Genomic DNA, 19136 nt, shown 5'->3' on the forward strand with positions numbered 1-19136 from the left:
TTCTCATTATGAAGAAGATGTTTATATTTGTATAGATTTTATATTTGATCATTGTTTTTGATAGCCTATAGGCTACTCTAGGCAAAATTGAAGACCTCAAAGACATAGTTGATTTAAGTTAAGGTGAGCTCACAGTTCTCGAGATTTGAGACTTTATGAACACGCTATTGTAAACATACTACATGCTAAAATTGCTAAATTAAATGTGAAAACAAAGGTGCTGTTGGTATTTTGATTGTGTTTAGGTTTTGTGTGGCTTTGGTTGACCTTGGTGTCCTTCATTTGGCGCATTGAAGACAATCAAGATCCTTGATAACACACTCAACTCACAGTATACAAATAGCACTGACTGTAGATTGCATGTTTTAAAAAGTTATCTGAGATGAGGTTAGGTCAAGTTTCAAGTTTGAATCTCATATTTTATTCTATTTCATTTTAGATCTGACCCTAAGGGACTATTTTCCTGTTCCACCTGAATGTAATATCGTGAGGATAAAGAAGGCAGGAATTAAAAGCCATCGTCATGAATTTTGTTATGAAGCAAGCTTTGGGAGGTAAGTTTGACCGTTTCATATTCGCCTACTGCAGCAGTGATGATTCAGTTGAAAGTGGGTTACAGGTCCATAGGGCTATAGGAGAACCTTGGCTGCCGCTTGAAAACCGGAACATCATCTTTTAGTTTTTGCCCTTAAAGCTTTAAGTTGTGTTGACATGTGTGCAGTAATACACTCACTTGACATTGATTGTGCTTTTAAATGGGAGTTCATCATTTTCACGTTTGCAATACCCTTTGTGCCACCAGTGTTGGGCTAGGTCCTTTTGTCGGTCCCTGTTGCTTGCTCTAACGGTTTTTGCAATACCCTTTGTGCCACCAGTGTTGGGCTAGGTCCCTTTGTCGGTCCCTGTTGCTTGCTCTAACGGTTTTGCGCATTAATTTCATCCTCTGCAGAGAATCTCCGCACATATGTGGCTGTGGTGCAAAGCCCCAGGCCAAGAGAGCCGTTCACTGTAACGCTCTGATTTGGAACAGAGGTTGAACTGATATCATCAAAAGTACAGTCTGTTCCATAGCTACCTGTGGCTCATAACAGTTAGAAAAACAGGTCTCCTCCAGCATAGGCATATGGTTTTTATATTAACTTATAGGCTACATCATGATTTATCCTACAGAGCTTAATTTCTTGACACATTGTCAACCTGTTAAAGACTAACTGATCAAATTTAATATAAGTAAATCTAATATTTTACAATTTAATTCATGATAATGAACAAGTCTAGAGAATTATGGTGTTTTTGTGTGTGGAAATAACATGTTATTGTACAGTATATGCATATGCAAATCAGTCTGTAAAAAGTGAGAAATATTGTCCAAGTGTCTCATATAGATATAGGGAAACCTATGCTGCTATAATCCAGTGATCTGTTGTTAATCTGTGTACAGCTACTCCATCACCCCCACCCCCTTCGCCATATAAACATGATTTAGCATAGTCATCCTTCTAAATCCATCATCAGGGCCTTTTGACAAGTCAGCTCTCAGATGAGATTCATAGTCATGCTGGTTAGGCAGACCGGGGCTTGAAAGACTGAAGGAACAGGATTTGTTTCATTAAACAGCTGTTGGATAAGGATGGTTGTCAGGGGAGGCATGGGGTAGGTGCCCACATCCACTTCAGTCCAGTACACAACTCCATCGATAAAGAAAATGAGTAGAATTCAGTGAACTGTATGTGAAGGGATTTCACACTTGGAGAAGCTGAGGGATGTCAAGGTCTTCACCTTCAGCTGTTTTTATGGAGCCAAGTTTTCTTCTGTCTCTCCCTGGAATGGTTTCTGTGGGTGGTTGATCCAGTTTGGCTGCCTGTTCCCCTTAAGAGGAAGGAACTCCTTCTCTTCTCATCTATGATGAAATTGGATTGTGCCTTTGTTTGCCAGAGCAGCCAGGTCATTTGAGCACCGTGTGTTATCATGTTCACCACCCTGTTGCACGTATGTGATCTGCAACATTGTCCAAGCGAGACTGTGCAAAGCGACAGTGTTATGTGCAGTCCACTGGGAGGTACTGTGTGGCAATGCAATTGCGTGGTCTGCTTATTACAGAGACATTTATTGCGCAGTACATCAGAAGAACTGCTCGTAAAAGGAATGAGAATTCTCGCTGCCCCTCCCCACCCCGCCACTCCCTGGTGGACCACGGAGGGGGGTGGGGCGTCAAAGATTAAAAAAAACAAGACAAATTGATCTTAAAACGGCCTTTGATATCAACAGGGCTGATGCGGCTGTAAATCAACTCAGACCTTGGGCCAGGAGTAAAGGAGTAAAGGTGTCTTAATGTGCGACTTCTCCGCGGCAGAGAGTCTCTCTCCTGACTGTCACAGTAAATGTAAGGTTGAGGCCAGGCAATCACAATCTGCCGAGTCGCCAGGGGTATTTGGTCGGGGGGATGTGAGGGGATTAATAAGCAGACCTTGGCAAGTATTTGATAATAAAGCCAGAACTGAACTGGAATTATGGCGACCTAGGGCCTGTTGTAAAAGATGCAGTGGTGCAAGGTTATCCTGAGATGGGTGGACACACACACACACACACACACACACACACACACACACACACACACACACACACACACACACACACAAAAAAGGATCCAATCTTGCAGTAATCAGGGGGAAGTGTGGGTGTGTGTGTGTGTGTGTGTGTGTGGGGGGAGACAGACCTCCTGTGTGGAATGGATGTAACCGTGGGTAGAATTCACAGAGATATTTGGAGGGTGTACAGCAGGAATATACACTAATATGCACTAGTGTTTGTAAATACACACATATGGAATTATATTGGACACACACACAAATGCACAAGCACACGTGCATGCACGCACGCACACACAAACACACACACACACTGCATGTCTGTGGGTGGCACAGGCACACACACACACACATACACAAACCACAGACACATACAGTACACATACACACACACACCTTGTGGGGGGCAGTCATGTGGAGACAGGCTGCTCTGGCCCTCCCCATTAACCTGGTAATGAGACTGACATGGTGACACATCCTGGTGAGCTGCACCTCTCCACTGTCATCCATGTCCACAAGGTATGAAGGGAACGAAGCAGGAAGAGCTCAATGGCCACAACACAGCAGAATGACAGTAACAGTGTACTGTAATACCGTCAGGAGAGACTGGGCTACGATAGGTAACCAGACATAGATTGGTGATGCTCAGATTTTACAGTAAGCATACAGTAGAATGAATTAGGAGAATCTATCTATCTATCTATCTATCTATCTATCTATCTATCTATCTATCTATCTATCTATCTATCTATCTATCTATCTATCTAATCTATGACCCTATAGGGTTCACCTCTATAGATTAGGCTAAAGGACTTGAACGACATAACCCCATCAGCGTTAATATACAGTCCAGTATGGATTGTTAGACATAGAAGCAAGGCAGCCAGATGTATTGATAACTCTCCTTACGTGGTCCAAAGCTAAGCTCCTAGCCTCTTGGAAGACAAAGCCGGAGCAAAGCAAAGCTACAGTATCAATTGTATTGGAAGAGGGTGTAGGGCAGTCTAATCATGATTCATGTATTGGAGTGTGTCCTTATCAGTCCCTTGGCTGTCCTTGCAGGGTCTCCTGAAGGTCACAGTATGTGTGTGTCCCTGTGGTCATGTAATAATCATGATAGATTGACACAACTCATCCTGGGAGTATATTGTGGACTATTCTTGCCCCCACTGGACTAGATGAACACTAAGGGAATTCCCTAGTGGTTTCTAGATCCTAACCATTAAACCATGGGGGTTTTCAGAATGTTCAATGTTGACCATCTTATGCAATTCAGTTTTTCTGTTAGATTCAGTACAATGGGCCTACATATTTAATCAATGCCAGTTGTACAAGCAATCTCATATTGGACATGGTATCAGAGATTGTGTTCTCCTCTGTCGTCTCCTCTAAAAGGTGAGTAGAATCAGATTTGGAGTGGGAACACAATTGAAAACAACTGACAATTTGATCTGAAGCAAATGTTGCCAAATGACACCTGGATAGTGGCAACGCTGTAGCGCTGTTACATGTAGCTGCTGTGTCAGGCAAGGATGACATCTTCTTACTATAGTTCCAGGAAATCGCTCCTGCTCTGTGCTCTCTCGACCAGAATTCTGCGTGCAAGTCTGTAACCTGATTATCTCGACAACCGGACACTGTTTGAAGTTAATATGTGGCAGGTGTATTGCTCAGGACCCAAGGATGTGCATGTGTCATGCGTGAAGTTGTTTGGATGAGCTGTTCTCGAATTGACAGTGCTATGCCAGTTAAAAGTTGTTCCATGCAGCAGGATACACTCCGGTCCACTGCCACAGTCAACACCATACTAAGGTGTGCTTGAGATTGCTACCAGGAGCTAGCTAGATAGCTACAGATAGCCTTCCATTAGCATTCTAGCTTACGGTAGGAATAAAGAAAGGTCAAATACGTAATGAACAGAATATGTTTGATGTGCATTACAACCAAGCGTTGTAGTTGTTACAGTATGTTTGTCCTTCCACTGGATAACACACGAGGCTTAGGTTTACAGGAAAGATGGAAGCTAAGCTAGCTAGGTAGCTAGCTACAAAGATGGATTGGTAGATATCGAAGCAAGGCAGCCTAAACGTGATGGATGTATTGATGGCTGTCCTTGCAGCCTCCCCTGAAGGTCACAGTACGTGTGTGTCCCTGTGCTCATGTAATAATCATGATGGATTGACATAACCCAACCTGGGAGTGTATTATGGGCTGTACTAGTCTAGTGGGGGTTGGCCAATGAACACTGTCCACTAGGAATTCCCTAGTGGTATGGATCTAGGGGTATAACGATACACTAATCTCACGATACGACATTATACACGATATTGGGTTGACGATAACGATACGATACACTAAGGCAGGGCTGAAAATTAACACCCGCCAATGGCGGGTAAAATTTCCATTTGGCGACTAAATTTCGGAGGCTATCCGCCATGCTGGCGGGTAAATGTTTGTACCAAGAGTCATGTAATAAATTATGCGCGCGATGTCGTCACATCAATGCCATAGACCGGCGTTCTGTTTGTTGTGTGTTGCACTTAAATAGCTCCCCCACTGCACCAAATAAAGTTTTCAGTCACATGACTGTTGCGGAGCCTCGCGCACTAGGAGAGACTGGTGACGCGAGGCTACTCACGCACAGAAAATCGTTCCCATTTACCTCAGAGGATGTGTGCTACTACAGTCGACTACTACTTTACATGATGACAGGCTGTGAATATGTTACAGTATATATATTTTGTTCATAAACACATAAAGACCATGAGGTGAAGGCTTGGATCATGTATATCTCATATTTGTGTAGGGTTAGGTAGTTATGGATAATTCTACACCGGGGAAGTGAATGCAAATGAATAATTGAATTTCTATGGATTCCAATGTTTCTAGGCATCAAATTGAAACAGATGTAGGCCTATAATGTGACAAAAAAGGCAATTTATAATTTTGGCCGGTAAAAAATATACTCGGCTGGTGGATTTTTTCATCTACCAGTTGGCAGGTGAACCAAAAAGTTAATTTTCAGCCCTGCACTAAGGGCAGGTGTGAAACGTTGCAGTAGCGCTGCTGTTCACACCAATAGTGCATTTCTCCACATCTCTACTCCACTACACTTTGTGAATTTAGAGCTTAAAGGAGTAGTAAAGGGAAAATGCATGTTTAGCTCTGTTTTAAGGTTACTTATGATCATATACAATGGTTCAGATCAAAATGTTGACAAAACTAGCACTTTTGAGAAAGTCTGATAATTGCTCTACCACCGTTTTGGTAATACAATGGATGTGGGTGGGCACCTTGAAAAATCATTCAAAAAACATGTTCAACTCTCAATTTCAAAGACAAGAAACTCACCGAGGTGTAAGTTGGCGTTCTGACATATAACTTGCCATAAAGTAAGATTCTAGTTCATCTGGAAAGGCTTTTTTAAATATTTAGCATAGAACTATTTAGTCGCAGCACATACGTGTGTAAACTTCCGCAAACTAGGTAGCCTAGCAACATAAACAATAACAATAGCTACCGTAAGTAGTTCCGCTTCCTGAATCCCCTCTGCGGATTGATCTACACATCTACAACGGCTTCAATACAAGTCAATGGATTTCATAAAATGATCAATAAAACCCTACAGGATTCATACTTTGCGGCGAATTTGATGTCAGAACACCAACGGACACCAATTACCCCCTCGGTGAGCTTCTTGTCTTTGAAATCGAGAGGTTAACATGTTTTTGAATGATTTTTCAAGGTGCCCACCCACATCCATTGTATGACCTAAACGGTGGTAGAGCAATTAGCAGACTTTCTCAAAAGTGCTAGTTTTGTCAACGTTTTGATCTGAACCATTGTATATGATCATAAGTAACCTTAAAACATGGCTAAACATGCATTTTCCCTTTACTACTCCTTTAACTGTTGTAATATCATGGATAGGCCTAGACAAAAGACGTGTTTGTTACCAGCGTTGTGTAGCCAGCGTTCACTGATATACAATAAACATATCACAATATTGTTTTCACCTTGACGATACATATTGTGACGTTTCTGTATCGCGATATACTGTATTGTGGCACGATATATTGTTACACCCCTATATGGATCCTAACCATTAAACCATGTTGTTTTCAGAATGTTGAATGTACATACTGTACTGTACAGTAGACCAGTATACTGCTGTGCCAGTGAGATTCAATGCAATGCAGCATATTTTATGTCAATTTCATTTGTACAAGGAATCTCGTTTTGGACATGATATCACAGATTGTGTTCTGTCTCCTCTAAAAGGTGAATGGAATCGTATTTGGAGTGGGAACACAATTGAAAACAACTCACAATTACATTAGAAGCAAATGTTGCAAACTGACACCTGGATAGCGGTTAGGGTTAGAGTTAGGGTTTTTACTAACCCTCCATGAATGAATGATGTTGAGGAAGACTAAATCAATATGAATAAAGCAGGATCATAAAGGCATTATTACAATTACCATTATCATCAGCATCAACGGTAAACAGATAAACAACATACGCACAGCGCACACATACACACGCTAAAACTATATCTGGGAGGCGTTGCTTAGTCATCCGTGCAACTGAATGAGCTATATATATATATATATTTTTTTTTTTTACCACAACACGACACAGCTTCAGCTCCACGAGACTAATTATGTATGTTTCCAAACGGCTTCTTTTTTTCTCCCTCACATTGCCTGGGTATCAAAACAGTCTACTTGTGACTCCGGGGGGTCGAGTCTGCATGAGCACCGCCGTTTACTGATTTGCGCGTTGACCTAGAAAAGACTAATGGCGCACACTGAGGCGGCAATTTTTAACTAGGTAAGGAGAATGGGTAGAGTGACCAGGAAACGTGTGGGAGAATGGTACTGTGAAGGGAGGGATGGAGGGAGGGAGGGAGGGAGGAGAAGAAGAAGAAGAAGAAGAGGGGATGAGTATAGCAACCATGACTTGGCCAGGTGGTGTTTCACCCACTGGTCCAATGAGAAGATAGCAGGGTGATGTAATGGGGGGGGGGGAATGCTGTTATGGGCACTTACATGCAGCTGCTTTGGCAGGCAGAGATAATGCACACACGTACACATACGCGCATGCACAGACACACACACACACACACAGTCTTGAAGCTGTTCTCCAGGACAGACAGGCTTGCAGACAGAGTGTGCTGGGGGGCGGGGCATGGGGGTGTTCAGACAGAGTCTGCCCAGCAGGACTGAGAGCGTTTTTCAAGGGTCAGCAGCTGTACACTCTCCCCCTGGCCCTACTTGGCTGTGCCAGGGTTTCTTGGCTCTGGGCTCTCTACAGCCGCCTCTGAGCCCCCTGGTGCAGAGACAAAACACCTGCCACAGTCACATGTTGAGGACACACACATGGGCCAACCTCAGGTGGTGAGAGTGGGCAGCCACACCTCATCTTCCTTACCCTCAACACTGGTGCGCCCCAGGGCCCAGGGCTGTCTGCTTCCAGCTGCTGTACTCCCTGTACACACGTGACTGCGTAGCCACCTTTGATTCCAACTCCATTGTCAAGTTCGCTGATGACCAGCTATGGTCAAGTTCGCTGATGAACATCACTGCCAGCTATGGTAGGCCTGATCTCCAACAATGATGAAGGAACCTTGACCTGGAGGAAGTAGGGTGCCTGACTAGGTGGTGTCAGGACAACAACCTTCACCTGAATGTCAGTAAGATGACGGAGATGCTGGAGGACAATGGGAGGGAGCAGGAGAGGATCTACAGCCCTCTAAACATCAATAGGACCCTAGTGGCAAGGGTGGACAGCTTTAAGTGTCTTGGTGCCACCAAGGACCTGACATGGACTACAAACACAGACACCGAGGTGAGGAAGTCACGGCAGAGACTGCACCACCTCAGACGTTTGAAGAAATTCAGTGTCTCCCCAGATACTTCCGTTTCTATACACAATTTAGAGCATCCTGTCTGGGAACATCACTTCCTGGTATGGGAGCAGCACCATGCAGGACGGAAAGGCCCTGCAGAGAGTGGTACGGTCAGCAGAATATATCATGCAGGGGGCACTCCCACAAGTCCAGGACATCTACTGTACATCAAATGGTGCAAGAGCAGGGCCAGTAGAATTGTGAACGACTCCAGCCGCCCGGATTATGGACTCTTTTCTCTGCTGCGGTCGCATCCACAAGGCCAAATTAGAGAGGCTCAGGAGGAGCTTCTACCCACAGCCCATCCCCGATCCTGGGGCTTCAAAATGAAATTATTTTTCACTCGGTTCGTTGCGAGCAAAACCAATATTTAATGTTCCTCTTCTTGCATTTCGCCCCCCAAGTGGTGTTCCTGAACCAGTGAGAACAAAATAAAATACAGCATTTTTTTTTCAGTAGGCCTAGCCTACAGTACATATGTACAACTAATTTAACACTTCTGGTCGCGAAGGTGTGTTATTATACAGTCTGTGTCACAAGAAAGAAACGAAAGCACTAGTGAATGTAGTAGTAATGATGATCTCGGGGAAAGAGAAAACCTCAGGCTAAAATGCCTGTTCCACACTAACTGGGAGTGTAATGACGCTCATTGCGAGTTTGTCTGCCTGGCCATGGAGGGCTCTATATGTGATCACAAGGACCTTGGATTGGATCCACAAACTAACATGAAGCCAGTGTAAGGAAGGAGGTTAATATAGGGCTGATATGACATGACCTCCTGGACCTAGTCAAAAGCCTGACCAAGCTATTCTGGACCAATTGTAGACAGACCAGGGATGACTTACTGAAGCAGGTGAAGAGTGAGTTACAGTAGTACAGTAGATACTCACCTCACAGTAGATACACACCTCACAGTAGGAACTCACCCCACAGTAGATACACACCTCACAGTAGATACTCACCTCACAGTAAATACTCACCTCACAGTAGATACACACCTCACAGTAGATACACACCTCACAGTAGGAACTCACCTCACAGTAGGAACTCACCTCACAGTAGGAACTCACCTCACAGTAGATACACATCTCACAGTAGATACTCACCTCACAGTAGATACACACACCACAGTAGATACTCACCTCACAGTAGGAACTCACCACAGTAGATACACACCTCACAGTAGATACTCACCTCACAGTAGATACACACCTCACAGTAGATACACACCACAGTAGATACACACCTCACAGTAGATACTCACCTCACAGTAAATACTCACCTCACAGTAGATACACACCTCACAGTAGATACACATCTCACAGTAGATACACACCTCACAGTAGATACACATCTCACAGTAGATACTCCCCTCACAGTAGATACACATCTCACAGTAGATACTCACCTCACAGTAGATACACACACCACAGTAGATACTCACCTCACAGTAGGAACTCACCACAGTAGATACACACCTCACAGTAGATACTCACCTCACAGTAGATACTCACCTCACAGTAGATATACACACCACAATAGATACACACCTCACAGTAGATACACATCTCACAGTAGATACTCACCTCACAGTAGATACACACCTCACAGTAGATACACACCTCACAGTAGATACACATCTCACAGTAGATACTCACCTCACAGTAGATACACACCTCACATACCTCGTTCTGGCTCTGGGCCATGAACCACACAGTGCTTTGATCTAATCTGATTCTGCTTGACATTTCATTAAGTTGACATTATCATCAGTAATTTCCTGCCATTGCCCCATCAGGCAACATAATGCCAAGCAGCACTTCAGAATATCACACTGCTACTGTTATTATTATTTTGCAGAGCTATTTTGAAGAGCACCGTGCATTATCACAAAATAGTAATAATTGCTATTATTCTGCCTTTCCTTTTAAAGTACAGCACTAAAACTGAGATTTGAATAGAACAAAGGAATATAGTTTGTTTCCTGTGGTTCCAAAAATATTGAATATTTGTTTATTAGGTACCTCTTTATTTCGCTGCCCAGTGAGGTTCTAATGTTGGGTCGATTATGTAAAGGAACCACTACTATCGAAAATAGACTGGTGATGTCAGCCATTAGATAACCCAGTTTTCCACTCGGGTCTCCGACACAGTGTGACACTTTCCCCTGTACCGTCCAGTGGGAACAGTGCATCATCGGCTGGCAAGGTGTAGAAGCCCTTTGGCCGGAACAGTATTGACCCTCACTGTTTCTCCTTGACAACCATCCAAGATGGCCGCCTCCATCGTATGTCATCTTGGCCCCATTTCCCACAGACAGGTTTAAGCAGTCCCCAGCGTGGCGGGGGTGAGATATGGTTCCCTCGGCCCTCTCCAGCCTTCTGCTTGTCCCCTACCCCCTCCTCTCTGTGCCTAAATCAAACATATAGCCTCGGCTCATCAGCTACTTCCACCCACCTAGACTCAGTTGAGGATGTGTTCAACAGCCTGGCTCTGTTATGGTGCACTAGGGCCATTTATCATGATATTGTGTGTGTGTGTGTGTGTGTGTGTGTGTGTGTGTGTGTGTGGACATGCTTAATTGTGTGCATGCCTGTGTGTGTGTGTGACTGTAGGTGTGAGAGTGAGAGTGAGAAAGAGAGAAGGTGTGTGTGTGTGTGTGTATGTGTGTGTGTGTTGGGGAGTGGGTGGTAGTAGGCGGTGTATTTGTGTGAAATATTGCACAAGGTCAAACTGAAGTCTTAGTAGATCACATGTCATACGGTGATAGACCACCCACTGGTTTTCATTTTATTAAGCAAGGCTCGCATTTTCACCCTCACCACGCGGTACCCTAGTAAAACTGGGAATAGAAATGTTACACTCCCAGTTTAAGTACTGTATCCCAGTGCATTGACCCAATAAAACCCCATATAATCACGACTTACGGTTGACAGTTTCACCACAGTTTTGTTTTCAGATTTTCTATGAGAATTTCCCTCAGGGTGCTGCATTATGGTTCAATTCGAGGGTTCACCTGAGGGTCAATGCGTCTCTCCTTCAATTAGATCAATAACCCGCCCATCGCTCTGCCAAAGACTCATTATGTGAGCTTCTACATGTACAGTATTCCCATATGGTGCACCGACTGCATTCATTATTAGAGTCAAGTAAAGTGCGAGCAATACGCCTGGTTGGTTGTTGCTATGCTGAGCGTACCTCCAGCCCTGTAGCTGTGGGGGCCTATGGAGAGGGACATGTGGACTGGGTTTGGTTTGGCTGGTGGGGGGGGGGGGGGGGGGGGGGCTGAGGGGGCAGAGTAGTGCCCTGAACTCTGCTGATAATGTGGAAGCCTGCGTCACACGCCATCTGTCCAAGAGGAGATTCCTCCTCCTTCACTTTCCAATAGATAAGAGAAAGAGAAAGAGACTTGGTGCGGTGAAAGTGGCCGGCTAGCATTTCAATTGTTGAGAGAGCTGGTGGTCATCAACCATCAGAGATGGTTTTTGTCTGTTGGCGGGTGTTTAGGATAGGATCATTACGCACATAACAGTTTGTTTTGGGGGAGATCTTAATCGCTTATCTATCAAGAGGAGTGGAGGGGCTATTTCATAATGGAGTCATTGGCCCTTATTTACTAAGCGATCGCAGGACAGAAAAGTGAGCGTACGGTCATTTCCACGCCAAGTTTGGCATTTATCAATTTGGACGTAAGCGGGACTACGACCAAATCTCACGTCAAGTCTCAGCTTGTGTACGCAAGCTTGAGAATATGAGACTGATTCTGACTGGCATCTAAGCGCAGCACAACCACATAGGCATGGCAAAATATTATATTTTGTAAAGGCATCTTCTATGTGTCATATATCCCTAACATACATGGGTATTTTCCAATTGTTTGCAAGTAACAGTAACAGTAATGTTGGAGAGATCACATGCGGACGCTGTCGTACCATAATGTCTGCGCTTGGATCCTTTGATAAATGAAGGCCATTGTGACCTGTTCCTTGGATGTGACTAATGCATGTGCAACCTGTTTATGTGCCAGCCAAAACTGATTATGACTTTATAAACAATTCCAAGGCCCACTATGAAACAATATGAAGATGAGTCCTGTGCTCTCTGGTCCTCATCCACACTCAGTGCCCTTGCACTAATATGCCCTTCAACACATCTGCTCTCATAATTCATATCCTGCTGGAGGGAGATAGGGAGTTAGTTACTAATGATGGAACAGTATATCTTTCAACTGTATTAGGTGCCTGTGCCTGCCTGTGTGGAGCAAAGCTAGATTTGTTTGGAGGCACTGGGTATTGTTTTGCCTGAAAATATTTATTTTGGTGTTACACAGCCAGACTGTACTGAGCAGGACCACGGTTTGGACCCACTATTTGGGTATAATACAAAATTATCACTGCCTGTTGAAAGAGTTCCTAGGGAACTGTGTTTTCTTTGTAAGGCGCATTGGAAAAAATATTTACCGATTTACTGCAGGGGATAGACATGCTGATTGCTTTGCAGACCACTTCGTACACATCGATAACACACAGCATTTTCCCAGCATCCAATTTAAAAATTCCCTTGCTTGAGTGTTTTACTCTGTGGTCTTTTCAATTCTGAAGTAATTCAGTCCACCTCCCTCGCTCATGAGTCATGAATAACAGATCTGTTTTTGAGTTGTTTTTGTGACTTCATGTGACTTTTATCAAGATATACAGGCGAGAGATGTGGGTGTTTTAGAAAAGAGTGCCGTGGGCGAGATGGAGAACCTCTTCTGACCCCAGGAAGCTCGATGGACTCCCTTAAGCTCACAGCCCGACACTTAGCAGCTTGTCAGAGAACCGGAGCAGCCATCACAATCTGTTCAGGTCAAAGTTCAGTTACTCTTTCTAACTTCTGGTTTATGCTTACAGGGTATTGGTGAACTGAAATAAATAGTTCCACAAATCTAATGCATGTTCAGGGAATGGATTCTTTGAGGTGTCATCTTTTGATATGTGGGACTGCTTGCGCGCTTTCGCAGCTGGAGAAATTAGATCCTTTAAAGCTTATATTCTTAGCATAACATTTTTAGCATATGTGCATTAAGCTGACATAAAAATAAAATATTCAACAGTAACAAATAAGTTGACTAAATCCCCGGAGGACATTTTCTGGTAATGGGTAAACATGCTCTAACGTCTGCTGCTAAGATGGATACTCCTGGAAAACACAACACCAAAGCAATTCTAGTTAGACTGTAGATGTGAAATAGAAGGCATGGCATGGGAATGCCACATTTGCCTCAATTTGTTGATGGTTAATTGGCTTGGGCAGAAAAGTGGATGGAATTGATAACTTACATCTATGTTCCTGGCAATGAGTCATCAACAACCATCTGAAATAGTGACTGCTTTAGCACCTATTGGAGATGTGCCTCTCACAGCAATAGCAAATAATATCGCTATATCAAAACAGATTGAAAATGCAGTGCTTACTTGCTGATGGATGGGAAATGGGCCTCCCTTTGAACCACAAGAATCAGAAAGGGTTGAAATAACTCAGACATTCACACAAGGGCGAGGGAGTGAACAGAAATCAACGGAGATTGTTTTGTGACACAAGCTGAATCAAAGGCAGCACTCTCATCCATTCAACTCATGTCTTTGTAGACAATTATCTCACTGCAATACAGTATGTCTCTGTTCAGACATATACCAGTTGAAGTATTATGTCCCCTTATATGACAGAACCATGTGAGGTCCTATATTTTGGCTACACACACACACACACACCTTCAGGCACTGGGATCGAACCGGGGACTTTGTGATCCCCAGCTGGCTGCGCTACCTCCTGAGCTATGTGCCATAATCACTTAAGAGTTGCATCTGTGGATGCATCATATTTCAGGTCAGAACAGGAATGTGAGATGATGTGGAACACAATTCTCATCACAAAAGAAATAATTAAATCGGCTTTCAAGCCATTATTGTGTATAACTGCACTATTTAACAAATGAAGTTCCTTCCAATTTTAATAAGGTAACTGGAATACAATAGGATTGTTTTTTGTTGTTGTTTTGTTTTGTTTTTTACCCTGCTTTTTACTTTTCCTTGGTAGCGGCACACAGTGATCTTCCGGAGGGTTCATTGACAGGTTGGCTATCAGGACAGTGCACAGTTCTGACATCAATGCTAAGCTTTGTCCTCTCAGACAAAGGCACAGAGATATCTCCTCAAACATACCCAATACAAACAGCAATACAAATGAGCCGAATAAAGACCTTTTGTGTTTTTTTCTTGCATGCAATAAGGTATTGATACATTTTGGGTGCGTTTTGAATCAGCTCTGTGCTATTCAGGGTGAAAAATGACAAAGACAACCCTCTACTTCTGTCTTTCATGTTTGAAAATACACCAGTCATGGACGTAAAGAGTAAAATTAAAGTGTAGTCAACCGTATACAGTATGGTGGTTCCACATAAATGCATGAACTCACAGATGACATTATGCCAATGCAGAGCCCAGACAAACTGCAATATGGATTTCCAGTACTTTGCCCATTACCATGAACACGTACACTAAGAAGCAGTGGACCTAGCTGGAATATCGGGAAGGCTATACATTTTCAAGATCAGTAATTACATTTTACTGGGATTCTCTCAACTTCGTTACAATGAATGAAACACAGTCAGCCAGACTCAGGAGGTGATTAGATTCATCCATTTGCAGCTAAAGCAGACGTAACAATATAATGACTCCAAACAGGCCCGGATGTCTCTTCCTTAGAGATTAATGGCTACCATGAAATGAATAAAACTACTGTATTTAGGGGCCAGGCAGCGTATCTGCCGGAACCCTATTGTATTTGCCAATATTATTATTATTATTATTCTCCATCTCCCACTGAAGTCTGAATTCCCGTGGACAAAAAATCACCAAACTTTGCAGATAGCTCCAGTCCTATACCCAAAGTCCTCAACCTGCATTGTAGGTCAATAAACTTGAAGGTGGCGCTACAGCAACAGTCTCAAGTTTAAAACTTTAAAAAATCATAACAAATCAGCCATAGGTGCGTACGTGCACGTGAATGTAGTCCCAAGTGAGACAAAACGTTCATATGCTCTGACCTTGCAGGAATTTTGAAGTCCATCACTCAGATTTTTTCATAAACTGTAAAACCTATCAAACCTATCTCCTCCCACATTTTTTGTTCAATTGACACCAAAATTGATATTCTGTATCTTCAGACTGTCCTTACCAAACGATCCTCACAGATTTTGGAAATATGAAAAATTGAGCCCACAGCGCATCAAAAAGTTTTACTGTTCTGTATACAGTTCCTATGAATTCTCACCAAATCAATGTCTGATCATCCTCATAAAAAGTAACAACATTGGCAACATATCTTATTTCAAATTTTTTTTTTTTTTTTTTTACAGTATTCTGAATTATACCCTCAAACGGTCAATGGAAAAGAACATATCTAAACCTAACTCCTCCCACATTTTTTTTCAATTGCAACCAAAATGCACACACTGCATCATCAGACAGCCCACACCAAACGATCCTGACAGATTTTTGAAATATCAAAAGCTGAGCGCATGATGCATTAAAATGTTTTACTATTAGCAATACTGTACATTTACTACAAATTCTCGCTCAATAAATGTCCAATGTTCATGAAAAATCAGAAAATTGTCATGACATGGCAGATGTAGTATGATTTCTTTCAGAATTTTATCTAAAAAAAATATGTTTAATTCTGTCCTCTGAAACCAACACTTTCTACAGAGAAAACTACACTACCCACAATCCAACACAAGCTCCACCAATCGGAGACATCACTGTTAGCAACCCTACCCAACCCCGAGGATTACAATGACTAAATTGATTGATTGGCCACTGACTGAGCACACAGCTGCTGAAGTTAATGTTCAACTATGAAGAAAAGCAAACAAAACTTGTAAAAATGAATAAACATATCTCATCCCACATTCTCAATCAATTAACACCAAACTTGCTACATTGGATCTTCAGACTGTCATTCACAAACTCATTGACCAGATTGTTGAATTAGCAAAATGTAGCTTACAATGCATCAAAATGTTTTATAATACACAGTACTGTCAACAGCTTTCTCTTTCCTTTGTTGTATATTATGAGACTGATCACTTCAGCCACTCATCCACATTTTGAAGGGCATACCATCATTATACAGTATGATGCAACTTCTATTGTTATATCCTTTCCTTTGTTTCAGTGTGTATACTTTAATGAACAAACATCTTTTCACGTGGGCGTTTACATATACCACACGTTCAGTGTTTTATGATGAAACAGATTATGACCTCTTATCCTGCACCCTGGTGACTAGCTTAGTCAATTTGTGAAGCCAAACATTAAACTAATTAGCTCAGTGAGATAGAGGATGTTGGTTGGTGTCAGAGGTTACAAGTTCGATCCTCAACTGATGCCAAATGAACATTGGGATGTCAACTTTCTGGTTCTCTTCCTATTCTCTTATTGCTCCTAAATTTGTCTGGAATTGCCCCGGCTAATCGCTGCGTAGCAGGTTTACCTCATTTCAACACACGTTTGTGTGTGAGAGCATTTCTACCTATTCCCATGACAGGTTTTTCTTCCATTAAAAAAATGTTTTAAATTCTGAATAATGTTGGCGAAGCACGACATTTCATCATAGTATAATTTGTAATTCATGACATTCCTCCCTGGGTTTTTCATTTCTGTGGTAATTATCACCTTAAATGATGAATGATGCAATTACATCTCAAGAAGACAGTATTATTTTTCAAAACCACACTTGTACGTAAAGTTTAAAAGAAAATTTGATTAAAACAGGAACACAATCACAATTCAGCAATATCATAAGATGTAGATGAAGAATAGATGGCATACATATACTGTAGAACATTTCATGTTAAATGTGGTGTACAGCATTCCCATGTGAGGTCCTGGTACTGTACATGAGTCCGTTGTCTGTGCTGAGAGACACTAATGAGGGTAAGAGGAATTAATGTACAGACTTTTGAGGGTGAAAAGGGGCTAATTTGGAATGCAGTGATGATGCTATGCTAATCTTAAAACCGCTAATTACCTTTCACTCCAATTGGATAGAAAAAAGAAAGAATGTGATGATGGAAGGTATTGATTGATTAGTGCTCTGTAGCGATCTAAAAACGTGAGTTGTGACAACACCTGTTGTATGTATTTGATGAGACGTTACACAATAAAACTGTATTTCTATGGTGGATGGTCTATCTCTGTTTACACAGGGCATGCGAGGCTGGAGATTTGTTGTTGCTGCTGCTGCCCAAGGCCTTCTGGTGCAAATCTCCCAGCTTTTATCACCTGTTAACAAAACATCTAAGCTACTCTGAGACCAGATAACTCCACATCTGACACCATCCAGGCTACACTTGCCTGCCTCAGACCAGGCACTGAAAACCTCCAAGGGTCAACATAAGCTGCCATTATCCCCTAAAGGAAAATAGATACATTTTCCGAGTGAGCGACTACTGTCAGATGCATTCAAGTAATGACTCATACCGGGGAGTGAGGAGGGCAATGTTGATACAGTATGTAATGTATTGTATGCCAAGCTGTAAGCGTACTTCTCCAGGCGGTGAGTCACATAACGTACAGTATGCCGCCTGCTTCTGAGAGGGACGCCAGGCCAGCTAGCTCAGCAGAATGCCGGAGCGATTGCTGGCAGACGCGAGGAGTGGAGGGAAGTTGACCCAGGGCAGTGAGCGCGATGATGAGCGCGTGTGACTAGGGAACACCTGATGCTCACTTCAGCAGAGAGCCAGGCCTTCAGGGAGGACAGAGGAAGACCCTCTAGTGGTCCAGTGGAGGATGAGGAGAGATCGATCATGCCCCATGGCCGGCTCCCACTTAAACGTCAAGACTTTTGCAACTTTTTCTCTCGATAACAAACTGAGTGTCAATTTTCAAGGCCCTCTTCTTCTTACCAAGTTTAACTTGGACAGACACTAGTTATTGGCCTAACCTTTGTGACATTACATTAATTCGAAGAGGGGCATGACTAAAAACCATAGCCAGTGGTGTCCATATTCTCCTGTTTGTGTGTGGCTTTCATAGCAAGTTGTTTGTTTTCATCAATTCTTGCTCACTCAAAGACACTTTTGTACTGTAATAGCGCACCTCTTGCTCCTGTGTCTATTTATACCTCTGATATACCCACTGCTCTCTCCTCAGCTGCTTCCTGTGACGCACAGAGAACCCATTAATAGCTAGAGGACATTGTTTGGGTCAAACATGAACAGACACGGAGCTAGAAGATAATGTATTTGTTATGGTGTATCTGGCCTCCATCTGCCAGCCAAGGTCAGTGGCACTCGTGAGTAAGCATCTTCAGATCTAGAGTCCGGACCCATTTCCTCTCTCGTCTGATTCAGCACCTTCAAATCTAGCGTCCTGCTTATTTTCCTCTCTCTCTCTCTCTCTCTCTCTCTCTCTCTCTCTCTCTCTCATCTCATCTATTAGGCCAAGTGCCTTTCAGTCATCTCACTTATGGGATTTTTTCTTGATATTTAGAGCGAGAGGGCCTTGAATCTATTGGAAATTGTTAAATAATCCATTGGTGATCGCAATTCTGAGTTCTCCCCTCTCATTGTCTCTCTCTTTCTCAGAGAG

The 19136-nt window shown here is 42.9% G+C and overlaps 1 protein-coding gene across 1 annotated transcript in view; it reads left to right on the forward strand.

Annotated features, from left to right (window-relative positions):
• Positions 1–523: 523 nt before the first annotated feature.
• cplx1 (complexin 1) overlaps positions 524–19136 on the forward strand; it is a gene marked incomplete at both ends in the record, with an annotated part of 41193 nt that continues 22580 nt past the window's right edge. Inside the window, one exon of the mRNA XM_084455981.1 lies at positions 524–554. Within this exon, the coding sequence (XP_084312107.1) occupies positions 524–554 (31 nt within the window). The remainder of the gene's footprint in view (positions 555–19136) is intronic.

The sequence above is a fragment of the Borostomias antarcticus genome (assembly GCF_949987555.1).
Source record: "Borostomias antarcticus genome assembly, chromosome: 22".
In the NCBI taxonomy this organism is placed as follows: Eukaryota; Metazoa; Chordata; class Actinopteri; order Stomiiformes; family Stomiidae; genus Borostomias; species Borostomias antarcticus.